The sequence below is a fragment of the Primulina huaijiensis genome, chromosome 4 (assembly GCF_012295235.1).
Source record: "Primulina huaijiensis isolate GDHJ02 chromosome 4, ASM1229523v2, whole genome shotgun sequence".
NCBI classification, from domain to species: domain Eukaryota; kingdom Viridiplantae; phylum Streptophyta; class Magnoliopsida; order Lamiales; family Gesneriaceae; genus Primulina; species Primulina huaijiensis.
The window spans coordinates 1106797-1125901 of NC_133309.1; the positions used below are offsets into that span (position 1 = coordinate 1106797).

At 35.1% G+C, this 19105-nt stretch overlaps 2 protein-coding genes across 4 annotated transcripts; one reads left to right on the forward strand and one right to left on the reverse strand.

The window, feature by feature from the left end:
* Positions 1-565: 565 nt before the first annotated feature.
* LOC140975101 (uncharacterized) lies at positions 566-6315 on the reverse strand. Of its 3 annotated transcripts, none has more exons than XR_012174907.1 (5): positions 4032-6315; positions 3516-3730; positions 2761-2984; positions 1072-1997; positions 566-809 (listed from the first exon to the last, which is right to left on the reverse strand). XR_012174907.1 is itself a non-coding variant. In XM_073438633.1 (4 exons), the coding sequence occupies exons 1-4, from the start codon at positions 5707-5709 to the stop codon at positions 1199-1201; spliced, it is 2916 nt and encodes a 971-aa protein (XP_073294734.1). In that variant the 5' UTR covers positions 5710-6315; the 3' UTR covers positions 566-1198. The 3 variants fall into 3 exon arrangements, 1 of the variants encoding a protein (XP_073294734.1); XR_012174906.1 differs by having other exon boundaries at positions 566-829; XM_073438633.1 differs by having other exon boundaries at positions 566-1997.
* Positions 6316-17074: 10759 nt separating this feature from the next.
* On the forward strand, positions 17075-17809 carry LOC140975855 (uncharacterized). Its single transcript, XM_073439783.1, has one exon. The coding sequence runs from the start codon at positions 17075-17077 to the stop codon at positions 17807-17809; it is 735 nt and encodes a 244-aa protein (XP_073295884.1).
* Positions 17810-19105: the final 1296 nt, after the last annotated feature.

The following is a 19105-nucleotide window of genomic DNA, read 5'->3' on the forward strand; positions in this document are numbered from 1 at the left end:
GGTTGACTCGTCTCACAGATAAAAATTCGTAAGACCGTCTAACAAGAGACCTATTTTTCATAAATAGGTTCATTACATTAAATATGGACGGAAAAATTAACGTGAGACGTGATTGAGACAACTTACCGTACTTGAAGGACTTAAATTAGCAAACAAATTAAATGAAGGGGTTGAAAGAATCATTATTAGTCTAATTTTTCCTTATCATAAATTCATAATTGAGTTTCTAAATTATCAAATACTTTATAAAATTTTATCTATAGAGAAACAACAAATCGTGATATCAAAATTCTAAACTCAATTATCTGAATCCTTAAACTTTTCCTTTGTTGGCGTTCATGTTTATATAGTTGGATTTTTTATTTTATTTTTATTTTTTTCAAATTAATGATTTTTTTTTTCATTTTTTTTTTACGACGAGTGATATAATCATATAAAAATTTTAAATAAAGATAATGATTAATGAATACTTTCTTAAATTTTAAAAAAAATTGGAAGTGAATACAAGTACAGATAAGATACAATTATAAATATAAAAGATTTATAATATGTTTTATGAGACAGGTCCAAGAAAGAAAGATGGGCAGACTGGGATTCTTCATTCTTTGAACAAACCAATGTTCATATTGGATACAAGTAAACCTTTAAATAAAATCATGCATTAATCCATCAACATATCAAGAAATGAATGGAACTGTCTACAAAATGCTAACTCTTTGCTTCAATGTGTGCTTGCCTATTATTTTCGTTGGAAATCTTGCAAAGGCATCAATCTGCGGCGTCAAAATGCCGGTAGGCATCCCCTTGCGCTATTGCAAACCAGAAAATTCTACAGAAATCTCATATGTATCATATTATCATGGTGACAAAATAGATACAAAATCTACCACTCTTTTTTTCGTTGCTACACGATTTTTGACGGCCCTTTTTGAGGAGAATCTCAGAAGATATGAACCTTCAAGTGGGCTCGACTTCATTTCGATTGTCAAGGTCTAAGCTAACCTAAGATGCTCTGTTTGGCGGTATAATTCTTCTATCTTATGCAATGAAATGATTAGTTGATTTACATACCCTGTGGTTGCTTTGATTCCCCAGAGATCCTTTCCGGACAGATTGAATGGTCAACATCCAAGGAATGTTGCAGTTGCAGCTAACAAAACCTATAAGTCAAGAAGAATGGTGCAGCTAACATAACCTATTAGTTAAGATCAGTACGTTGTAACCGAACATGTTCGTGTGCTTTCAGAGCTTCTGAAGTGAAGCTGTCCAACGACCTAAAAATTGGAACCAAGCCTCCTTGTAAACTACTTGAAGCAGCATCATGCAACAATTTCATGGCGCCTTTGTGCTTTATCCGTTCTTCGGCCAATTTATGCCTCATGGATTCCAAGTCCACTTTTAGAACTTCCAACGGCAACACTCCACTATCTGATGGAACTACAGGCAAACCTGTTTTATCGGACATCACATCTGAGTTACGGTTCAATTTTCCTTTATCCATAAGCTGTGTTGTTTTAAGGTTTTCTCGATATTCCTTCATGAGTGATTCAGCTATGATCCTTTGCCGCATCTCCTCATCTTGCTTTTCCCATAGCTGGTGCAAGGTTGTGGCGAATGCATTCATAGCATTTGCCACCTTCGCCTCGGTGATGTTCTCCATTGCTTGATGCCAGTCATTACAAATTATGAAAATTGGTGGAGCTTGAAGTCTTCCTGGGGAGTAGGGTGTCGGTCCATCAGGGGTTTCTTCAGGTTCATATCGAAGGCACTGGAGAAGCCACCCATTCAAGGACTCGACATAAGATTTTTGAAAGGAAATCCAATCTTTAAAATGCCTACACCAAGAATGAAGCTCCCTTTCAAGATCAGCTGTGGCCCTCGAGCTCGAATCTGTTTGGAAACCAGTGTTGGCTTTTAGTTTTCGCATTTTACTCTCCATGATGGCATGAAACTGCTTTCGGTGGCACTTGAGCATTGCTTTCCACATTCTGATCAGCCTAAATATTGTTCATAAGACCATCAATTTAATACCAAAAGCTGATTATTCCATATTTCAGAGACTTTTGAAGTGGTAGGACAAGAAGAAAGGAAGAGAGCACAATAAACTTTGTTTCACAAATAAACATCAAACATGTTTAGATACAAGCATATTCAACAACGGAGCTAAATAATAATATAGCAAAAATAAATATCAAAAATAAGATTGAGCATTTGGTTCAGAGAAGAAACCCAAAAGTACAAAATTATGAGTACCTAACTCCATGTCTCTCGATGTAAACAAAATGATGCCAAGGGAAACATGTCAGAAACTTGTGAACATTTGGATTGTGAAGGGTGTAGACATCTTGAGAGACCACATATGCCAAAAGTTTGAATTCAAAATAGGTGGGTAAAACAACAGCTTTAATCCTTAATGCATGTCAATATAAGCCCGAACTAATATCCCAGAGATGCACTTTTATGTTGATCATACTGAAAACAAATTTAATAAAATTTAAACGTAATTGTGAACCAGGGATTTTTAAAATCTAATATTGTGCCTCTGATTCCAAGACTTATGCCACTTCTATCAAAACCTTTAGCTCATGGGTGGCATGCGATCAATAGAATAATATACTTTAATGTGGCATGCAAGAAAAATTCAGTATGATTTAACTAAAGCTGAATCAACTGAGATTTCAAACAAAATTCAAATACCATCTCCATGTGATCAATTACAGGGCATGCAAGAAAAAGGTGTGGCATCCAGTATGATCATACCCGAGAATCAATATGGCAATTTGGGGTTTCAATTCTTCATCCCTCAGCTTCTGTATCCTCGTTGAAATAGCATCAATTGCTTTAATACTGACATCGAGTTTGGTCAGTAACCTTCTGATATAATCTTGAGCAGCATAGATCTTGGTAGACTCTGCCCCATTATCATCTAAGAGTTGTAGCCTCTTACGCTGCTTTTCATACATTAAACGAAGTCTTTCTTCTTCCTAATAAAAGTAACCACCTACCAAAATTGAGCAAGATTGAATGCAAGATGGTACTGACCAAGAATCTCAATGTATGGATGGCAATATTATTAAAGAAATTCATGACTCGAACACATGCACAAAAATCATTTTGCAGTCTAAGAATCAGTTCATAGTGTCATTCGAACCTTACAAACACATGCACAGTCAGAAGCCTAAAGATATAGATCCCAGGCACAATGGGCCTAAATAAAAGTTATTTGTCCCACAAATTTGTTTACAAAATAAATTATGTGGGTTTCTTCCCTCATACTTTTGAATCTACGTTAGAGATTTACTGCTTCAAACATCAATTTACCTATAAAGATACACTGATGTATCAACCATCAACAAAATTCAGCTTGATAATTGGATAGCCAGAATCAATCAAAGAGCATCTCTTAACTTGAATTTCAAAGTTCAAGGTCAGGTTTGAACATGCGATGGAGCAAAAGAAAGAAGAACAAGGGAATTGAATCAAACCTATAGCTATGTTTAAGTAAAATCAGTTACCTTCACTTCTTTGTATAACTTCTTTTCCCAGGCATAAAGCTTGTCCAAGGTGGACGAAAGGTTACAAGCCTTCACATTTACATCATTCCCAACATCTTCAAAGTACGATTTTGCCATCTTCACTGTTCTAGAAGCTAATTTCACAGATTTCCTTGATAAAAGATCTGGAGATGACAATGATGGAGCTATCAAGTGCAGTATCCTAGCGATTGTTACTGTAAAAACACATTTTAGTCCAAACAAATAAAAAAGGAAATCTAAAAAATATTTATCACGGTGTTCCAGAAGATAATTAAAATTCACAAAGGGAAAATCACTTGATATCCAGTGCATTCTTTTATCAAACTAATTATAGTTCCTACTACAGAAAAACGGATTACTTAAACTCCAGACCGATAATAAAGAACTCAGCGAGCCAAACAAACAACTTCAGATTCAGAACAAAAGTATGCAAACCATCTTCACTACAAACTATTAAGTATCCCAAACGTATAAAAGAGTGTGGAAAAAACAGACCTCTAAGAAGGCCAGGCTGAAAAGGCATTTTGCCAACCTCGAGTATCAAAGCCACCTCTTTTCCACAACCAGAAGCATACTCAAATTCATCCCTGATTTCCCCGACAGCATCTCGTAGATCTCGAGTGGCATGAGGTGACAATGTAGTGAAGCTATTTGAAGAATCAGTCTGTTTTGATATCTCCTCCACATCGAACGTCACCCCTCTCCTCCTCCTCATTGAATCCTCATCCACATTCTTCGACACAGTAGTACTTGTGCTGCTTTTCTCATCAGTAAAATTTATCGAACCGGTCATTCCTCTACTAGGTGATCGATCAACCCACGATGTACCTTTACTGTGGGGTGGTGATATTGATGGTTTTACACTTCGGTCACTATACTGTGATGGCATTGATGTTTTTTCAGTTTCCTCACTATTAGAACTACTCTCGCTTTTGTGCAATGGTACCGATGCTGAACTATTCTCATTTTTATCCCAAGGCACAGACTTTGAGCTACTCTCGCTATTTTTTCGACTTGGTATCGTTCTAGAGGGAGGACTGCTTTCTCCAGATTTTTTTCTTGATTCAGCATTATTTATTCCCTTTGAACTAAAATTTCTCTGGCCTGATCTCTTTTTTGCTTCAGCATCTGTTTTCTTTTCCCTAAGAACCTCCTTATACACTTCACTCTCTGTTTCTTCCTCCAAATCAGGTATACCCTCCCTCTCCCTCACTTCATTTGAATCCGGACTGCTAGAATTCGACAAATGCCCGTACGTCCCACTAGAGTAATAACTTGGGTACCCATTATCAAACACATCAAATGGGTTGAAGAAATCCCATGCTGAGGCAACTGGTGGTGGTGGTGGTGGTGGTGGTGGAGGCGGAGTCTCTTCAGGTCGACTGGCTTTGGCACTTTCATCGCTCACTCTCACAGGTGAGCTCGTAGGAAAATACCCATAATTCCTACCATAAGCCGCGGGGATGTTCCAAAATGAATCCGAATACCCACTGGACGGCTCGGCTGCTGGCTCCTGAACCACTGTTCTCATCTCTGAGACCTGTTTTTTCATGTAATTAACATTTGAGTAACTAGAATAGTCCCACGGATTTTGTCCATGGACCCCCCAATTGTACTGATCCGGGTAAGGTTCTGCATACGAACGAGGCGACTGCGGGTATGGATACTGCATCCCACCCCCGAATCCATCCCCATCAAAGTTCCAACGAGGATATTCAGAATTTATCCCTTCGTTTGAATGGCTTGATTCACCATTACAATTTTCCTTGTCCTTGTGCAGACTTCTACGTTGCTTGCGGCCTGAAGGCTCGAAATCATTATCGCCATCCTCCTCATCATCAGAGGAACTCGAAATTTGCAAATGTGAATCATCCTCGTCGTGCAAATGGGATTCGTCCGAATCATCGTCAATCTTTTTCTTTGAATTCGGGGGCAGAATCAAAGAAGGTGAGGAAACAGGAGTAGAGGAGGAAGAAGAACGAGTATAAGTAATAAGCTCCTCATCCACAAACTTACGGAGGGCATCGCCGACGTCTTTAAGCGACCGGAAATAGGAAACATGCGCCGCGGCGAGGGTGTAGCGGTGGTTAGCAGCGGCGCGTATAAGCTCCCGCCTCTCACGGCAGCGCACCACCAGCGGCAAGTCCTCCGTCTTGGACCCACTACAACCCATGTCAAAACAGAGCCACAGAAACAGTTTTGACAATGATTTCAGTGAAATCCCATCGAAGAAGAAAACTACTGAACGTGGGGAAAAAATCAAGAAACACTTCAACAAATCTTTCGAGGCAACCAAAATAAGGTAATTGGCAAACTTCCCAGGAGGATCACACACAATGGGAGGGAAAATACCCAGCTACAAGGAAGTCGTAAGTACTTCAAATCACGATGCATTTACTTCGGATCAGGTGTGAGAACAAAACCCAGTACAGTAAAAATAAATGAACAAATCTGGTAAAGAAACCATGAAAGCGATATGGGTTTGCGAAATTCGGATAAAAAAATCCAAATCCCACCATAGAAATTGCAGCCATTGGAAATGGTGCTTTGATTATTATCCTCCCTTCTTCAGACCAGCGTGGGTTTCACGGCGTTGAAAATTGTGCTTGAAAAATGGTATGAATAAAGAAAGGATGGAATGCGCTTCGAGATATGTGCGAGTGCGCTGGATTTGTACGAACTAAGCAGCAGAAAGACAAGGTACTTTTGTCAAAAACTCCATTTCTGTTGTGCTCTTTTGGGATTTGTGGGGTTCGTTTTCTTGCTTTGCATTTACTTCATATGTACATTTTGTGTTTTGTAAAATCACAGTCGACCGAAATAGATAATCATTTTCTTGGGTAGGTTTTTTTATGAGATCATCTCATGAATTTTTATCTGTAAGACGGATCAATTTTATCGATATTTACAATAAAAAGTAATACTCTTACTATAAAAAGTATACTTTTTCATAGATGACTCAAATAAGAGATCTTTCTCACAAAATACGACCAGTGAGACCGTCTCACACAAGTTTTTGCCCAATTTCTTTTGAAAATTCGGTTTCATCGCGGGTCAATTTCATGTGACAAATATTTTATTTGAATCAATCACGAAAAAAACTTATTTTTTATTAATTCAACTTTTTATATTATAATTTTTAATTGATATTTGAATTTTTAATATATTTTTCAAAAAAATTAGTTCGATTTTAACACATACTCCTGCTAGTCCAAGACTCCAAGTATATATTTCTTGATTTTTTTTAATAAGATTAATGGGATGTTATATATATAATTTGTCATAAAAATTCGTTCAAGTGAGAAAATCATGTTGAAATTGAAACTTTGTGGCGTAACATCTTATATTAAAAAAATACTCAAGTTAAATTAAATATAGAAACATTTATTTTAGATATTTATTAATAGTAAATCATTTGTGAGACATATTGATTCGACTCATATATATATATATAATATTAAGTCGAAGATTCGTATGACCATAATCTTTAAAAGTAAAAGATAAAAAAAACAATTTAAATAAATATAACTCAAAAAAACTATTTAAACATATATTTATTTTATATAAATAGATGTCATCCTTTTAAAACTATATATATGAATCTCATCACCAATTTGATATTAAATAAAATACCAACTAGGTCAAATCTTATTAATATGTTCATTTTAAGTGGGATGGGGACATATTCCGTACAACTTGTGTGATCCATAAGTGGCTATCATTTTATATTGACCAATTTATTGTTTTTCTATGTAGTAGGTCCTCCATAAAATGTTCTCACGGATTTTTATTCCTGAGACGAATGAATCATGTCTATATTACAATAAACATTAATATATTTGACGTAAAAAATAATATTCTTTCGTGAATGACCAATATAAAATATATGTTTCAAAAAATTTGATCCGTGAGACCGTCTCACAAGAGTTTTTATGTTTGCTATGTTACATCAGGTGAAAATAGTCTCATAAAATATAGACTATTAAATTCTTGAAATATGAGGTGGACAATAACAAAATCCATATTAAGTGAGGGTGTCTCATATTCTCATGTCGTTTGATCTGACGAAAACATTTGGAAGATGTAAATACTGTAATTTGATACGATGTTGATTTCAAATTCAATTCAAAATTTTTCTTTTCGAGTCAGTTGCATAATTTGAGATCAATAATTTTTTAAATTCATCGTATCAAATCTATCAATTCAAATACAACTTTAGAGTTTCGAAAAACAATTATATGAAGCTTGTAAGGTTTCCGGATTGTGCTATCTATGATTGTTTTTCTTAATTTTGTATGATTTTCTCCAATTGTTTCCCCTTTTACTTTTTGGGCTTAAGTACTAATAAAGTTTCCTAGGCTGGATTATTGGGTCCAACTTCAGGCCCACTTGTTGTGGTAAAGCCCAGGTCTTTTCTTGGCCCAATCATTCGTTCGCCTTGTTGTATTCGTGACAAAGTAGAACAAAAGCAGAACTAAAAAAGCATAAACTTCCAATCCATGCCCAAAAATCATTAAAAAATAAGGTATGAAATTATAATTCACAAAAATTCTTATAAGATTATCTCACGAATCAATTTTATGAAACGGATTTCCTATCCGACTCGACTAAACTAATGAAAAAAAAAATTTTATGTCAAAAGTTATAGTTTTCACTTCAAGTATGTCTGTGAAATCGTCTCACAAGAAATCTACTAATTATAATTTGAGTACCATTATAACCATTTTAGAATATTTGCCGCGGAAATTTGGAATTTAGTAATAATTGTGTTGTAAGGTGAGAGTATAATTTAGTACATTAAAGTATTATTTGACTTGTGAGATGAGATTATAAACGATTGAATAATAAATTCATATATTTACATAACATAAATATTTATAATTTTAATAACTTATACAATTTAAATCAAACTTAAATGAAATAAAGATGTATAATTAATTAATGTTTTATCATTCGCATCCTTATTGCTCTCATTTTATTATGCCCACATTCGTTTGGTAATATGTGTTGAGAGTCGTGTTTGGTGTAACCAATTTAGTTAATTTAGGCAATCTAATTTAAGTCGAAATTTTTAGCAATTTTAGGCAACCAAATTTAAGTGGTTAGACATTTTCATTTTTTTCTTAGAAAAAAAGAGAACAAAAAATTAAGTGGTATACCCTCTATAATTTAATAAATTTGGGATCATTTAAACTCTATTAATAAAAAAAAAATTAATGAATTGATAAATTATGATTTTGTTACATTTAGTAAATTCATGGTCTCATGTGAAACGATATCACAGATCTATATCCATGAGACAAGTCGAGCCGATCCATATCTGAATCGAAAAATAATTATTTTTTGGACATTTGACATAAAAAATAATATTTTTTAATGGATCAGATAGCAGATATATGACGTCCTAGAAATTTAAGCGAACACCTAAATTTAAATCCTGTTTTTTTTCCACGTCACTCTCATTTCTAAAAATAATACAATGTAGATAGTTCTAGCGGATTTCTGAAAAATCAGAAACTATTGATACGGAAATGTCAAACCCATCTTTAGTCCAGTTGGGTGGACCTCAATATCAGTTAAGCTCAATAAGATTTTGTCTTGTAATACTTTCAGTTTAGTAGTATTTTCAGTTTAATTTTTTGCATTTCAGTTTAGTTTTTTTGTTAAATTACTAAAACTTAATTGATTCAACATAATCCAATGATTTGGAATGCTAAGAACTGATTAATGAATTGGTTGATTCTAAAAAAAAAAAAGTAGAATTAGTGAAATGTTTATTTTTTCAAGTCGATTATCATCAATTAAGAATGTATATTAAAATGACAATTTATGACTTGTTTGAATGTCGATAGATGTTTGATGGTTTTTCTTTGTGAATTGTTAATGTATGAGATAAATCCTCTGTATGACAAGAATAAAATTATTATATGATTTTTTTTTACTTTGACTACTCAACTATGATTAAAAATATAAGTTTTGATATTTCATTCATTTGGAAGTCATTTCATCACTTTCAATACAATTTTTTAATTGTTGTATAATTTTTATGCACTTACTTCAATCATAATGTTACTGACTTTTTTTTTTCTTTTTATCAAAGTTTGACGTAGACTCACCAGACTTCATTTTGATGTTATCAAATTTTTGTATTGCGACAGATAATTTGTTATTTTTTGTTTGATCATTGTCTTTATAGAGTTAAATCAGTGTCTCTCATATTTTTTTGGCATATTTGCACATCTTGATCTTGCTCCTATCAAATTTGCAATAAGACAGCTCACTAGTTTCTACAATTATAATATGACTTTTATTTTAATATAAATCAAATTAATTAGAAAAAACTGTACACGCACCACTGTGTGGGTGCACTAGTTAGTATAATTGTTTGATTTAATGTTTTTAATATCATATTTTAAAAATTCCGTTTTCTACATGATGTTCGACAAATTCTAAGGTTTAAAATAGAAAATTTGTTAGGATTTTATCCAATTATTATAGTGTTTGTTTGGACAAGTTTATGTTTTTCCATACAACCATATATTTCAGTTCAACTAGTATTTCGGATATATACATTGTGTGTTTGTACAATTCGTTTTTCGTTAAGAAGAAAAAAATGGTAAAATAAAAAAAAATACGAAAGTGACGTTTTTGTACTATAATAAGATAGTAAGATTACAAAATTATAAGGTGCAATTTTTAGGAACTAGTCACTCGCAAAGAATTCCCCCTGGAATAGAATATCCAGCTGCTACGATCTGAATTGTTTGGATATTTTTAGTTTAATTTATTAACTATTTGATGATATTTTTTGTATGTTATAATCTTTATATTTCATTTCTTTAGTGTGTAATTCGTATTCAATGTAATATAAATGTATCTGCCCAAGAATTTAAAACACATACATATTAGTCTTATATTTAGACACAAAAATTTTTGTTAGACGGTCTCATAGATCAATTTCGTGGGTCGAATCTCTTATTTGGGTCATCCATGAAAAAATAATATTTTTTATGTTAAGAGTATTATTTTTTATTGTGAATATCGGTAGGGTTGACGCGTCTCACAGATATAGATTCATGATATCGTCTCACAATAGACTTACTCATTTTTATATTCAAATAGTCACGAACAAAATATTTGAATTCAACAAAAAAAAAATTGAAGAAGATTCACATTCCAAAGAAGTCTGAATTTCTCTCTCATGCCTAACAATTAATGTTTATGTTTTATTTTATTTTATTTATTAGGTCGGAATCCAAGGCAGCTACCTTCGATGCGCACTAACTAAACTTTCAAACTAAAAAAGTAGTAGCATGTCTACAAACCACACTAGTCAATTAAATCACGTTGAGCAAGTCGTGTGCGCTAGAGTCATAAAATAAGATGTTGGTATTAAAAATCAAACTTCTGACCATTGGTCAAACGTTCATCTACTCCACAAACTCGAACATCTCTTTTGAGACTTTTATTTATTAATATAATTGTTTGGATTTAATGTTTTTAATATTAAACTTTTTGAAAATTCGTTTTCTAGATGATGTTTGAAAAATTCTAAAGTTGAAAATAGAAAATTTGTTGGGATTTGATCCAATTATTCTAATGTTTGGTTGGACTAATTTATGTTTACCATACCACGAGAGATTTCATTTATATTACAAAAATATAATTAGGAACTAATCACAGACTCACACGCAAAGAATTCCCACCGGAAAAGAAATTCCAGCTACTACGATCTGAATTGTTTGGACATTTTTATTTTAATTCATTAAATATTTGATTATATTTCTTGTATGGTATACTTTTTATATTTCAATTCTTTAATGTGTAGTTCGTATTTTTAAAATAATTTTTTTATGATATTTTTTATAATTAATATAGTATATACTTACGAGTTTAAAACATATGCATATTAATCTTATTTTTATAATTAAAATCCTCACGAACAAAATATTTGAATCCCACGAAAATTAGAAGAAGATTCACGTACCAAAGAAAAAGTGTGAATTTCTGTCCCATCACTTCTTCTTTTTTTTTTTTATAGCTTCATTTTTTCTTTGTATGTATCTGACGGCTAGTCGGATCAAAACATATATTTTTAATCGTAGTTGCATAGTCAAAGTATATATATATAATATTTTTATTTCAAGAAGTGCAAAAAAAGAAGAAGAAAGAAAAACACATTAAGCATCTATCGACATTCAAACGAGTCATATATTATCATTTTAAAATACATTCTTAATTTATGATAATCGGCTTGAAAAAATAAACATTTTCACTAATTCAACTTTTTTTTTTTTTGAGAATCAACCGATTCATTAATCAGTGCTTAGATACAATATCTAGTAACCAAACCGGAAAACTGGAATAGAACTCCAAATCATTGGATTTTGTTATATCAATTAAGTTTTAGTGATTTAACAAAAAAAAACTAGACTGAATTGAAAATGAGATAAATTGAAAGTATTACAAGACAAAATCTGATTGAGTTTAATCTATATTGAAGTTTACCGAACTGATAGCTGAAGACCAATGAGATTAAAAGATAGTTAAGTAAACAAGCATAAAGAATCAGTCAGACTACTCATAGTTACAAAGTTGAATTATTAGATAAAGTCTTTTGTACCAATGGTCTCTGATTTATCAGAAATCCGCGAGTACTATCTACAGTGTACGATTTTTATAACAGACAATGATGTGGGAAAAGACGTGATTAACGACTACCATATTTTGAACGGATATAATATTTGATTTTACTGACCCTTGAATCCAAGTATGTAAATAGAGAACTTATTAATCAATTAGACTATCTGGAATCATTGTATAAATTCAAGTGTTCAAGCTTTCAAGAACCCAACTGCTTTCAAGATTTCTTATCACACGCTTAAGTATTATATCATATCATTGGGGATCAATTTGTACTTTGTCACGCCCCGAGCCCGGGCCATGATCTCGGTGTTCTTTGCTGGTGACCGGCTCTGATACCATTCTGTCATGTCCCGAGCCCGGGCCCTGATATTGGTGTTCTTTGCTGGTGACCGGCTCTGATACCATTCTGTCATGCCTCGAGCCCGAGCCCACGCCTGCGTGACTGCACAATGGGCTCCTATAGCAACTACTTCGTATTCGTACACGTTTTACGAAAATGATTAACCCAAGTTGCTATAGAAGTCTATTGTAAGCCTATTATAAACTCATTTTAAATATTTAGTTTTTAAGATGTAGGACAAGGGGTATCACAATCACCGCTCCTTCAGAAAGCGACATCCTCGTCGCGGCCTGACCCCTCTATCCATCAGCGCCGAGAATTTAGAGGTGGCTCCTACAGGTTCAAGAGATGGCTACCATCATGTAGTACTTTGCCCCGCAAGTTCAAGAGGTGGCTCCCATGCACGTAGCACTTTGCCCCGCATAGCACTTATTTCTCGGTGTTCTTTGCTGGTGACCGGATCTGATACCATTCTGTCACGCCCCGAGCACGGGCCCGCCCCTGCGTGACTGCACAATGGGCCCGTATAGCAACTACTTCGTATTCGTCCTCGCTTTACGAAAATGATTAACCCAAGTTGCTATAGAAGTCTATTGTAAACTCATTTTAAATCTTTAATTTTTAATATGTGAGACAATGGGTATCACATACTTACTTTTTTCATTTCGAAATACCTGTAAATATATTGTTAAATGTTGTTTAAGTAAGCTAAACTAGGAGTTTAAGTTAGCCAGTGATAAAGTCCTACTGAATCGGGTTGTTACTAAAGTTGTAATCTCCAAAGTCTTATAGTGAATATCCTTCCCACAAAGAAAAATGGTGACGCAAGATTTATTCAAATATACGAACATCCCAAATATATTTGTGTTATTTTAATTTCAGTCAACTTACCCTTGATAAAAAGAAAGCCAATTTGGACGAGTGAGGATAAAAAGAAAAGGATGAGTGAGGATAAAAAAAAAAACAATTTGTATAATGTGGTAAAGACATATTGTACAAAACTTTGGACAAAAACACATTTAGCAAGATCAAGATGTGCAAATATGCCAAAGAAATATGAGAGATACTGATTTAACTCTGTAAAGGTAATGATCAAACCAAAGATAACAAATTATCTGTCGCAATACAAAAGTTTGATAACATCAAGATAAAGTCTGGTGAGTCTATGTCAAACTTTGATTTTTTTATAAAAAAAGTAAGTAGCATTATGATTGAAGTAAGTGCATGAAAATTATACAACAATTAGAAAATTGAATTGAAAGTGATGAAATGACTTCCAAGTGAGTGAAATATCAAAATTTATATTTTTAATTATAGTTGAGTAGTCAAAGTAAAAAAAATCATATAATAATTTTATTCTTGTGATGCAGAGGATTTATCTCATACATTGACAATTCAAAAAGAAAAACCATTAAACATCCATCGACATTCAAACAAGTCATATATTGTCATTTTAAAATACATTCTTAATCGATGATAATCGGCTTGAAAAAATAAACATTTCACTAATTCTATTTTTTTTTTTTTTAGAATCAACCAGTTCATTAATCAGTGCTTAGGTACAATATCTAGTAACCAAACCGGAAAACTGGAATTACAAGTCCAAATCATTGGATTATGTTGGATCAATTAAGTTTTAGTTATTTAATAAATTAAAAAAATCAAACTGAACTGAAAATGAGATAAACTGAAAGTATTACAAGACAAAATCTGATTAAGTTTAACCGATATTAAGGTTTATTGAACTGATAGTTGAAGACCAATTAGACTAAAAGATACTTGAGTAAACAAGCATTAAGAATCAGTCAGACTACTCAGAGTTCAAAGCTGAATTATTAGATAAATTCTTTCGTACCAATAGTCTCTGATTTATCAGAAATCCGCGAGCACTATCTACAGTATACGATTTTTATAAAAGACAGTAACATGGGAAAAGACAGGATTAACGAATACCATATTTTCAATGAATATAATATTTGATTTTATTGACCCTTGAATCCAAGTCTGTAAATAGAGAACTTATTAATCAATTAGACTATCTGGAATCATTGCTTAAATTCAAATGTTCAAGCTTTCAAGAACCCAACTTTTTTCAAGATTTCTTATCACGCGCTTAAGTATTATATCATATCTTTGAGGATCAATTTGTACTTAGTATTTTCATTTCGAAATACTTGTAAATATATTGTTCAATGTTGTTTAAGTAAGTTAAACTAGGATTTTAAGTTAACCAGTGATAAAGTCCTACTGAATCGGGTTGTTACTAAAGTTGTAATATCCAAAGTCTTCTAGTGAATATTTTCCCACAAAAAAAATGATGACACAAGATTTATTCAAATATACGAACATCCAAAAACATATTTGTGTTATTTACATTTCAGTCAACTTACCCTTGATAAGAAGAAAGCCAATTTGGACGAGTGAGGATTAAAAAAAAAAAAAGAGTCAATTTGTTAAGAATAAGTTGCAATGACAATTTCGAGAAAACATATTGATGTAAGAGCAATTTGAAAAACAAAAAATGGTGTTATTTGAGATATTCTTTATATAATAGTGTAAATAAATAAAAGCCCCATGGAGGTATCCGAGTTTGTAGAATAGGTGAACGTTTGACCAATTGTCAGAAGTTCGATTTCCTTTACCAATACCTTATCGAGTAACTCTATCGCACACGAGTTGCTCGATGCGATTTACCTGACTAACGTTGTTTGCAGACTATTGCGTTAGCCTAGAGATTTACTTAGTGAGCATCGAAGATAGCTACCACGGATTTCCACGTGATAGAAAATAAACAAAAACATTAATTGTATGGCTACAATTTGTATTAAAATATATATTAATATGATAATTTGTAATATGTAATATAATTAGAGATAATAATTTTCTCCTAATTCGACGAAGAATCCGATATTCGACCCAAATTGAGGAGGGTATCGAAGGAATTTTTTTACTCGTAAATAAATGGATAATCAGATATAAGCTTCATTTACTGAAGATGATATTTCTACCTGAAGAGCATGAGAGATATGAGTTTGTCTTAAGGAGATGGACAAAGTCAATTTTCCGTTTAAGTTTATCAAAACTCGGTTAACTGATCTTTCTCGTTGAATACATATAGGAAAATTACAGGATTTGTCGAAGAAATATTTGAGAAAAAAATCTTATGTGAAATAGAAAGCTATTGGGGAGTAAAGAGACTCGACAAATTTTTTTTTAACATGGCTCACATTGGAAGATGTTTAGAAGAGATTTGCCCGCAGTGCCCAAATCAGAAAAGTCAGAATTCGATACGGACTTTCAGCCAAGAACTGACTGACCACAAGTATCTTGCAGAAACATGACCAAGTGGTAAGGGAACGTACAAAAAACAATTTCCTATCTAACGGAGATTTCTATAAATACAAATACACAAGAAAGTTGAAGTCATCGATCATCCTTTTAAATTTTCTCTTAAATAAATTTTGTAATGGTTTCTTTTAAAGTTCATGTATATTTTATTTTCGGCTACTATGAGCAGCTAAACAAGTCATCTCATCCTCCACAAGAGGTAACTATTATAATAATATTTAGTATATTTGAATAAAGTCGCTGGGATTTTGCCCCTCTCATATATTATTTTTAAATTAAATAAATTACTATACACATTGAGGTAGAAAACGAAACAATGTTGTGTTGGGTTTTGTTGAATAAATCTGGGTCGGGATGTGTAATCAGGTTGTGCTCAGTATCAGTTTGTAAACCATCTGGATACAACCCGGTGACATTTTGTTCAAAGAAGTGTAAAATTTATTTTATATTACAGAAGCATGATGAGCCATAAAGATATACGGTATGTAGGCTGAAAAACTTGTGTAGCTTTATGCCTTTGGGCGGCTCGATAAGTGTAACATCACATATCAAATAAAAAATAAATATGATACCCCATGGATGGGCCCACTACTCACGGCCCATCTTTATCCCAAATGGAAAGCAGGCACATCAAGAGCCCATGTATTCTCCTATAAATATCAGGTTTGAGTGTTTAATTCATTCATTCACTATATTATTTTTCAGCAGCACCCTTAGCTGCTCTCCACTCATATCCTCAATCTATGACTTGAGCGTCGGAGGGGCTACGCCAGGACACCCTCCTGGCCTCCTTCTAACGGTCTTATTCGTGATTTCAGGCTCAAGGCAATTTCGAAACCTGCGTCTGGATTAGTGATAATTGCTGGAATCGGACCTTAAATTTCCCATGAGTATCACTTGGAACCGTCTATGGGAACTTTGAGCTGAGACGTAGAGATGGTAGGCAGGAGAGGGGCAGAAAAGTTAAATCAGCATCATCACGTCCTCATATGGGACCCGAACAATCTCATGCTTAGACGAGACATGAACAACCACGTCTTGAGACGAGGCAGGAACAACCTTATCAAGAGACAAGAGACGAGCAGCCCCGTCACGACAGCCCCGTCACGAGACAAGGGTCGAGCAACCCCGTCCCAATGAGAATGTGGGGAACTTGACACTGGAATAGTTGTGCCAGTTTATCATCCGGACAGTGGATGAGGCCATGAAAAGGAACCAAAAGTCTATGTTTGTTGAGGAACAGGCCATTCGTCAGGAGCGAGAGGAAAATGCTAAGGGCCACCAGAGTAGGGTGGAAGAGACACAACCCCCACAAAGTGGGGAAATTAGTGAGATGAGAGAGATGTGGAAGGAAATACGGATGTTGAGACAGCAGGTGGGAAGCAGAGCGCCGGCCCCCAAGAGAAGAAGTCCTTTTTCACTCACTATTTTGGAAGAAGGGCTTCCTCCAAATTTCCGACAGTCGAATGTGAGAGAATACGACGGACATACTGACCCCGAGGAGCACCTGGGGAGGTTTGAGAATGCGGCCCTGTTACATCAGTATTTAGATGGGGTCACGTGCAGGGTGTTTCTGGGCACACTGGTGAGGTCAGCTCAACAATGGTTTAACACCTTGCAGCCTAATTCTATACAATCTTTTGAGGATTTTTCTACGACTTTCTTGCACCGATTCACAATCAGTAAAAGGCAACAGAAAAACTATTTGAGCATGTTCGTGGTGAAACAGCAAGAGGCTAAAACTTTGCAGGAGTTTGTTCAGCGCTTCAACAGTGCATCGCTGGAAATACCAACGGCTACCCCTGACATCATGATAAGTGCCTTTACCCAAGGGCTGAGGGGAGGAGAATTTTTCAAATCGCTGGTCAAGAAACCTCCGTCGAGCTATGATGATTTGTTAGCTCGGAAGAAAAAGTATGTAAATCTAGAAGATGTCTAGCGGCATAAGAGGATGGAGCAGCGGCCTGGGAGAAGTAGAGTTGAGGGAGCGGAAAGAGGAGGTAGGAAGAGAGGTGCGGGCGAGAGGGAGGAGGATAAAGCTAGGGGCAGAGGACAATTCTCATCCCATGTTCCTCTGTATAAGAGTCGTGAAAAGGTGATGGAGGTAAGGGAGCCCGAGGGGAGGTGGGAGAAGTCGCAAAGGGTTGATAGCAGTGCTAGATTGCCTTCGCAGGATAGACGAGAAGGATCCTCATCTGGGAGTCGACAGAGGTCTCGCCCATCCCCTAGGCATAGTCAAGGCCCTCCGTGGACAAATCAGAGGTCGGGGAGCAGAGAAGGGAAGGTCGAGGTCAAGATGTCCCTCAAGAGCCCGTCGAACCGAGGATGAGAACGAATGAGGATAACCACCCTACGAGAGGAATGATTCATATGATCTCGAGGGGTGCTATTGATGGAGACTCTGGACGAGCTCGGAAGGCACATGAGAGAAGGTTGGAGAACTTTGAGATATCTAGGGGTGCAGACTCACCACAAGACCCCGTCATCAGCTTTGGACCAGAAGACCTCCGAGGCGTTGTGACTCCACATAACGATGCCTTGGTGGTGATGGCCACCATTGCCAATTATGATGTGGCGAGGATATTTATTGATAATGGAAGCTCCGTAAATGTCTTGTTCAAGAGCACGTTGGATCAAATGAAGGTGGAAGGATTTGAGTTTGAGCCGGTCTCCACCCCGCTGTATGGGTTTCTAGGACACGTCATCCCACATTTGGGTCAGATTGTTCTTCCCCTATCCTTGGGGACTGATCCTCGGCGCGTAAAAAAAAATGATAGCCTTCACCTTGGTGGATACCCCGTCAGCGTATAATGGAATTATAGGACGGCCAGCCCTGAAAGATTTTAGAGCCGTAGCTTTCACTTATCATCAGAAGCTTAAGTTTCATGTGGAAAAAGGAGTTGGAGTCTTGTGCAGGCACCAAAAAGTCGTGCGTCGGTGTTATGAAGGGGTAGTGAGGGAGGAGGGAAAAAAAGCACGTGTAGAGGTTAACATGATTAGGAAAGGGAGAAGTGGGTGGCTTGGTCCGGGTGAAGGTACACAAAGAGCAGAGGGAAAAGTTGGACCCAAAGTGGGAGGGTCTTTTCAGAGTGATTGAGAAATTTAATCCTGGAGCTTATTACTTGGAGAATGCTCAAGACAAGGCTTTAAAGAGGCCCTGGAATGCTTACCACCTTAGGAAATATCCTTCTGGATTTTATCGTTGATGTGTTTCATCTTTGAATTTTCGCATGTA

Coding starts and splice junctions, on each gene's coding strand:
- LOC140975855 (XM_073439783.1), top strand. CDS start 17,075: ATGAAAAGGAACCAAAAGTCTATGTTTGTTGAGGAACAGGCCATTCGT.
- LOC140975101 (XM_073438633.1), bottom strand. CDS start 5,709: ATGGGTTGTAGTGGGTCCAAGACGGAGGACTTGCCGCTGGTGGTGCGC. Junction 3,731..4,031: donor TCAGCCTGGCCTTCTTAGAG/GTCTGTTTTTTC, acceptor GTGTTTTTACAG/TAACAATCGCTAGGATACTG. Junction 1,998..2,760: donor ATTGCCATATTGATTCTCGG/GTATGATCATAC, acceptor AACAATATTTAG/GCTGATCAGAATGTGGAAAG.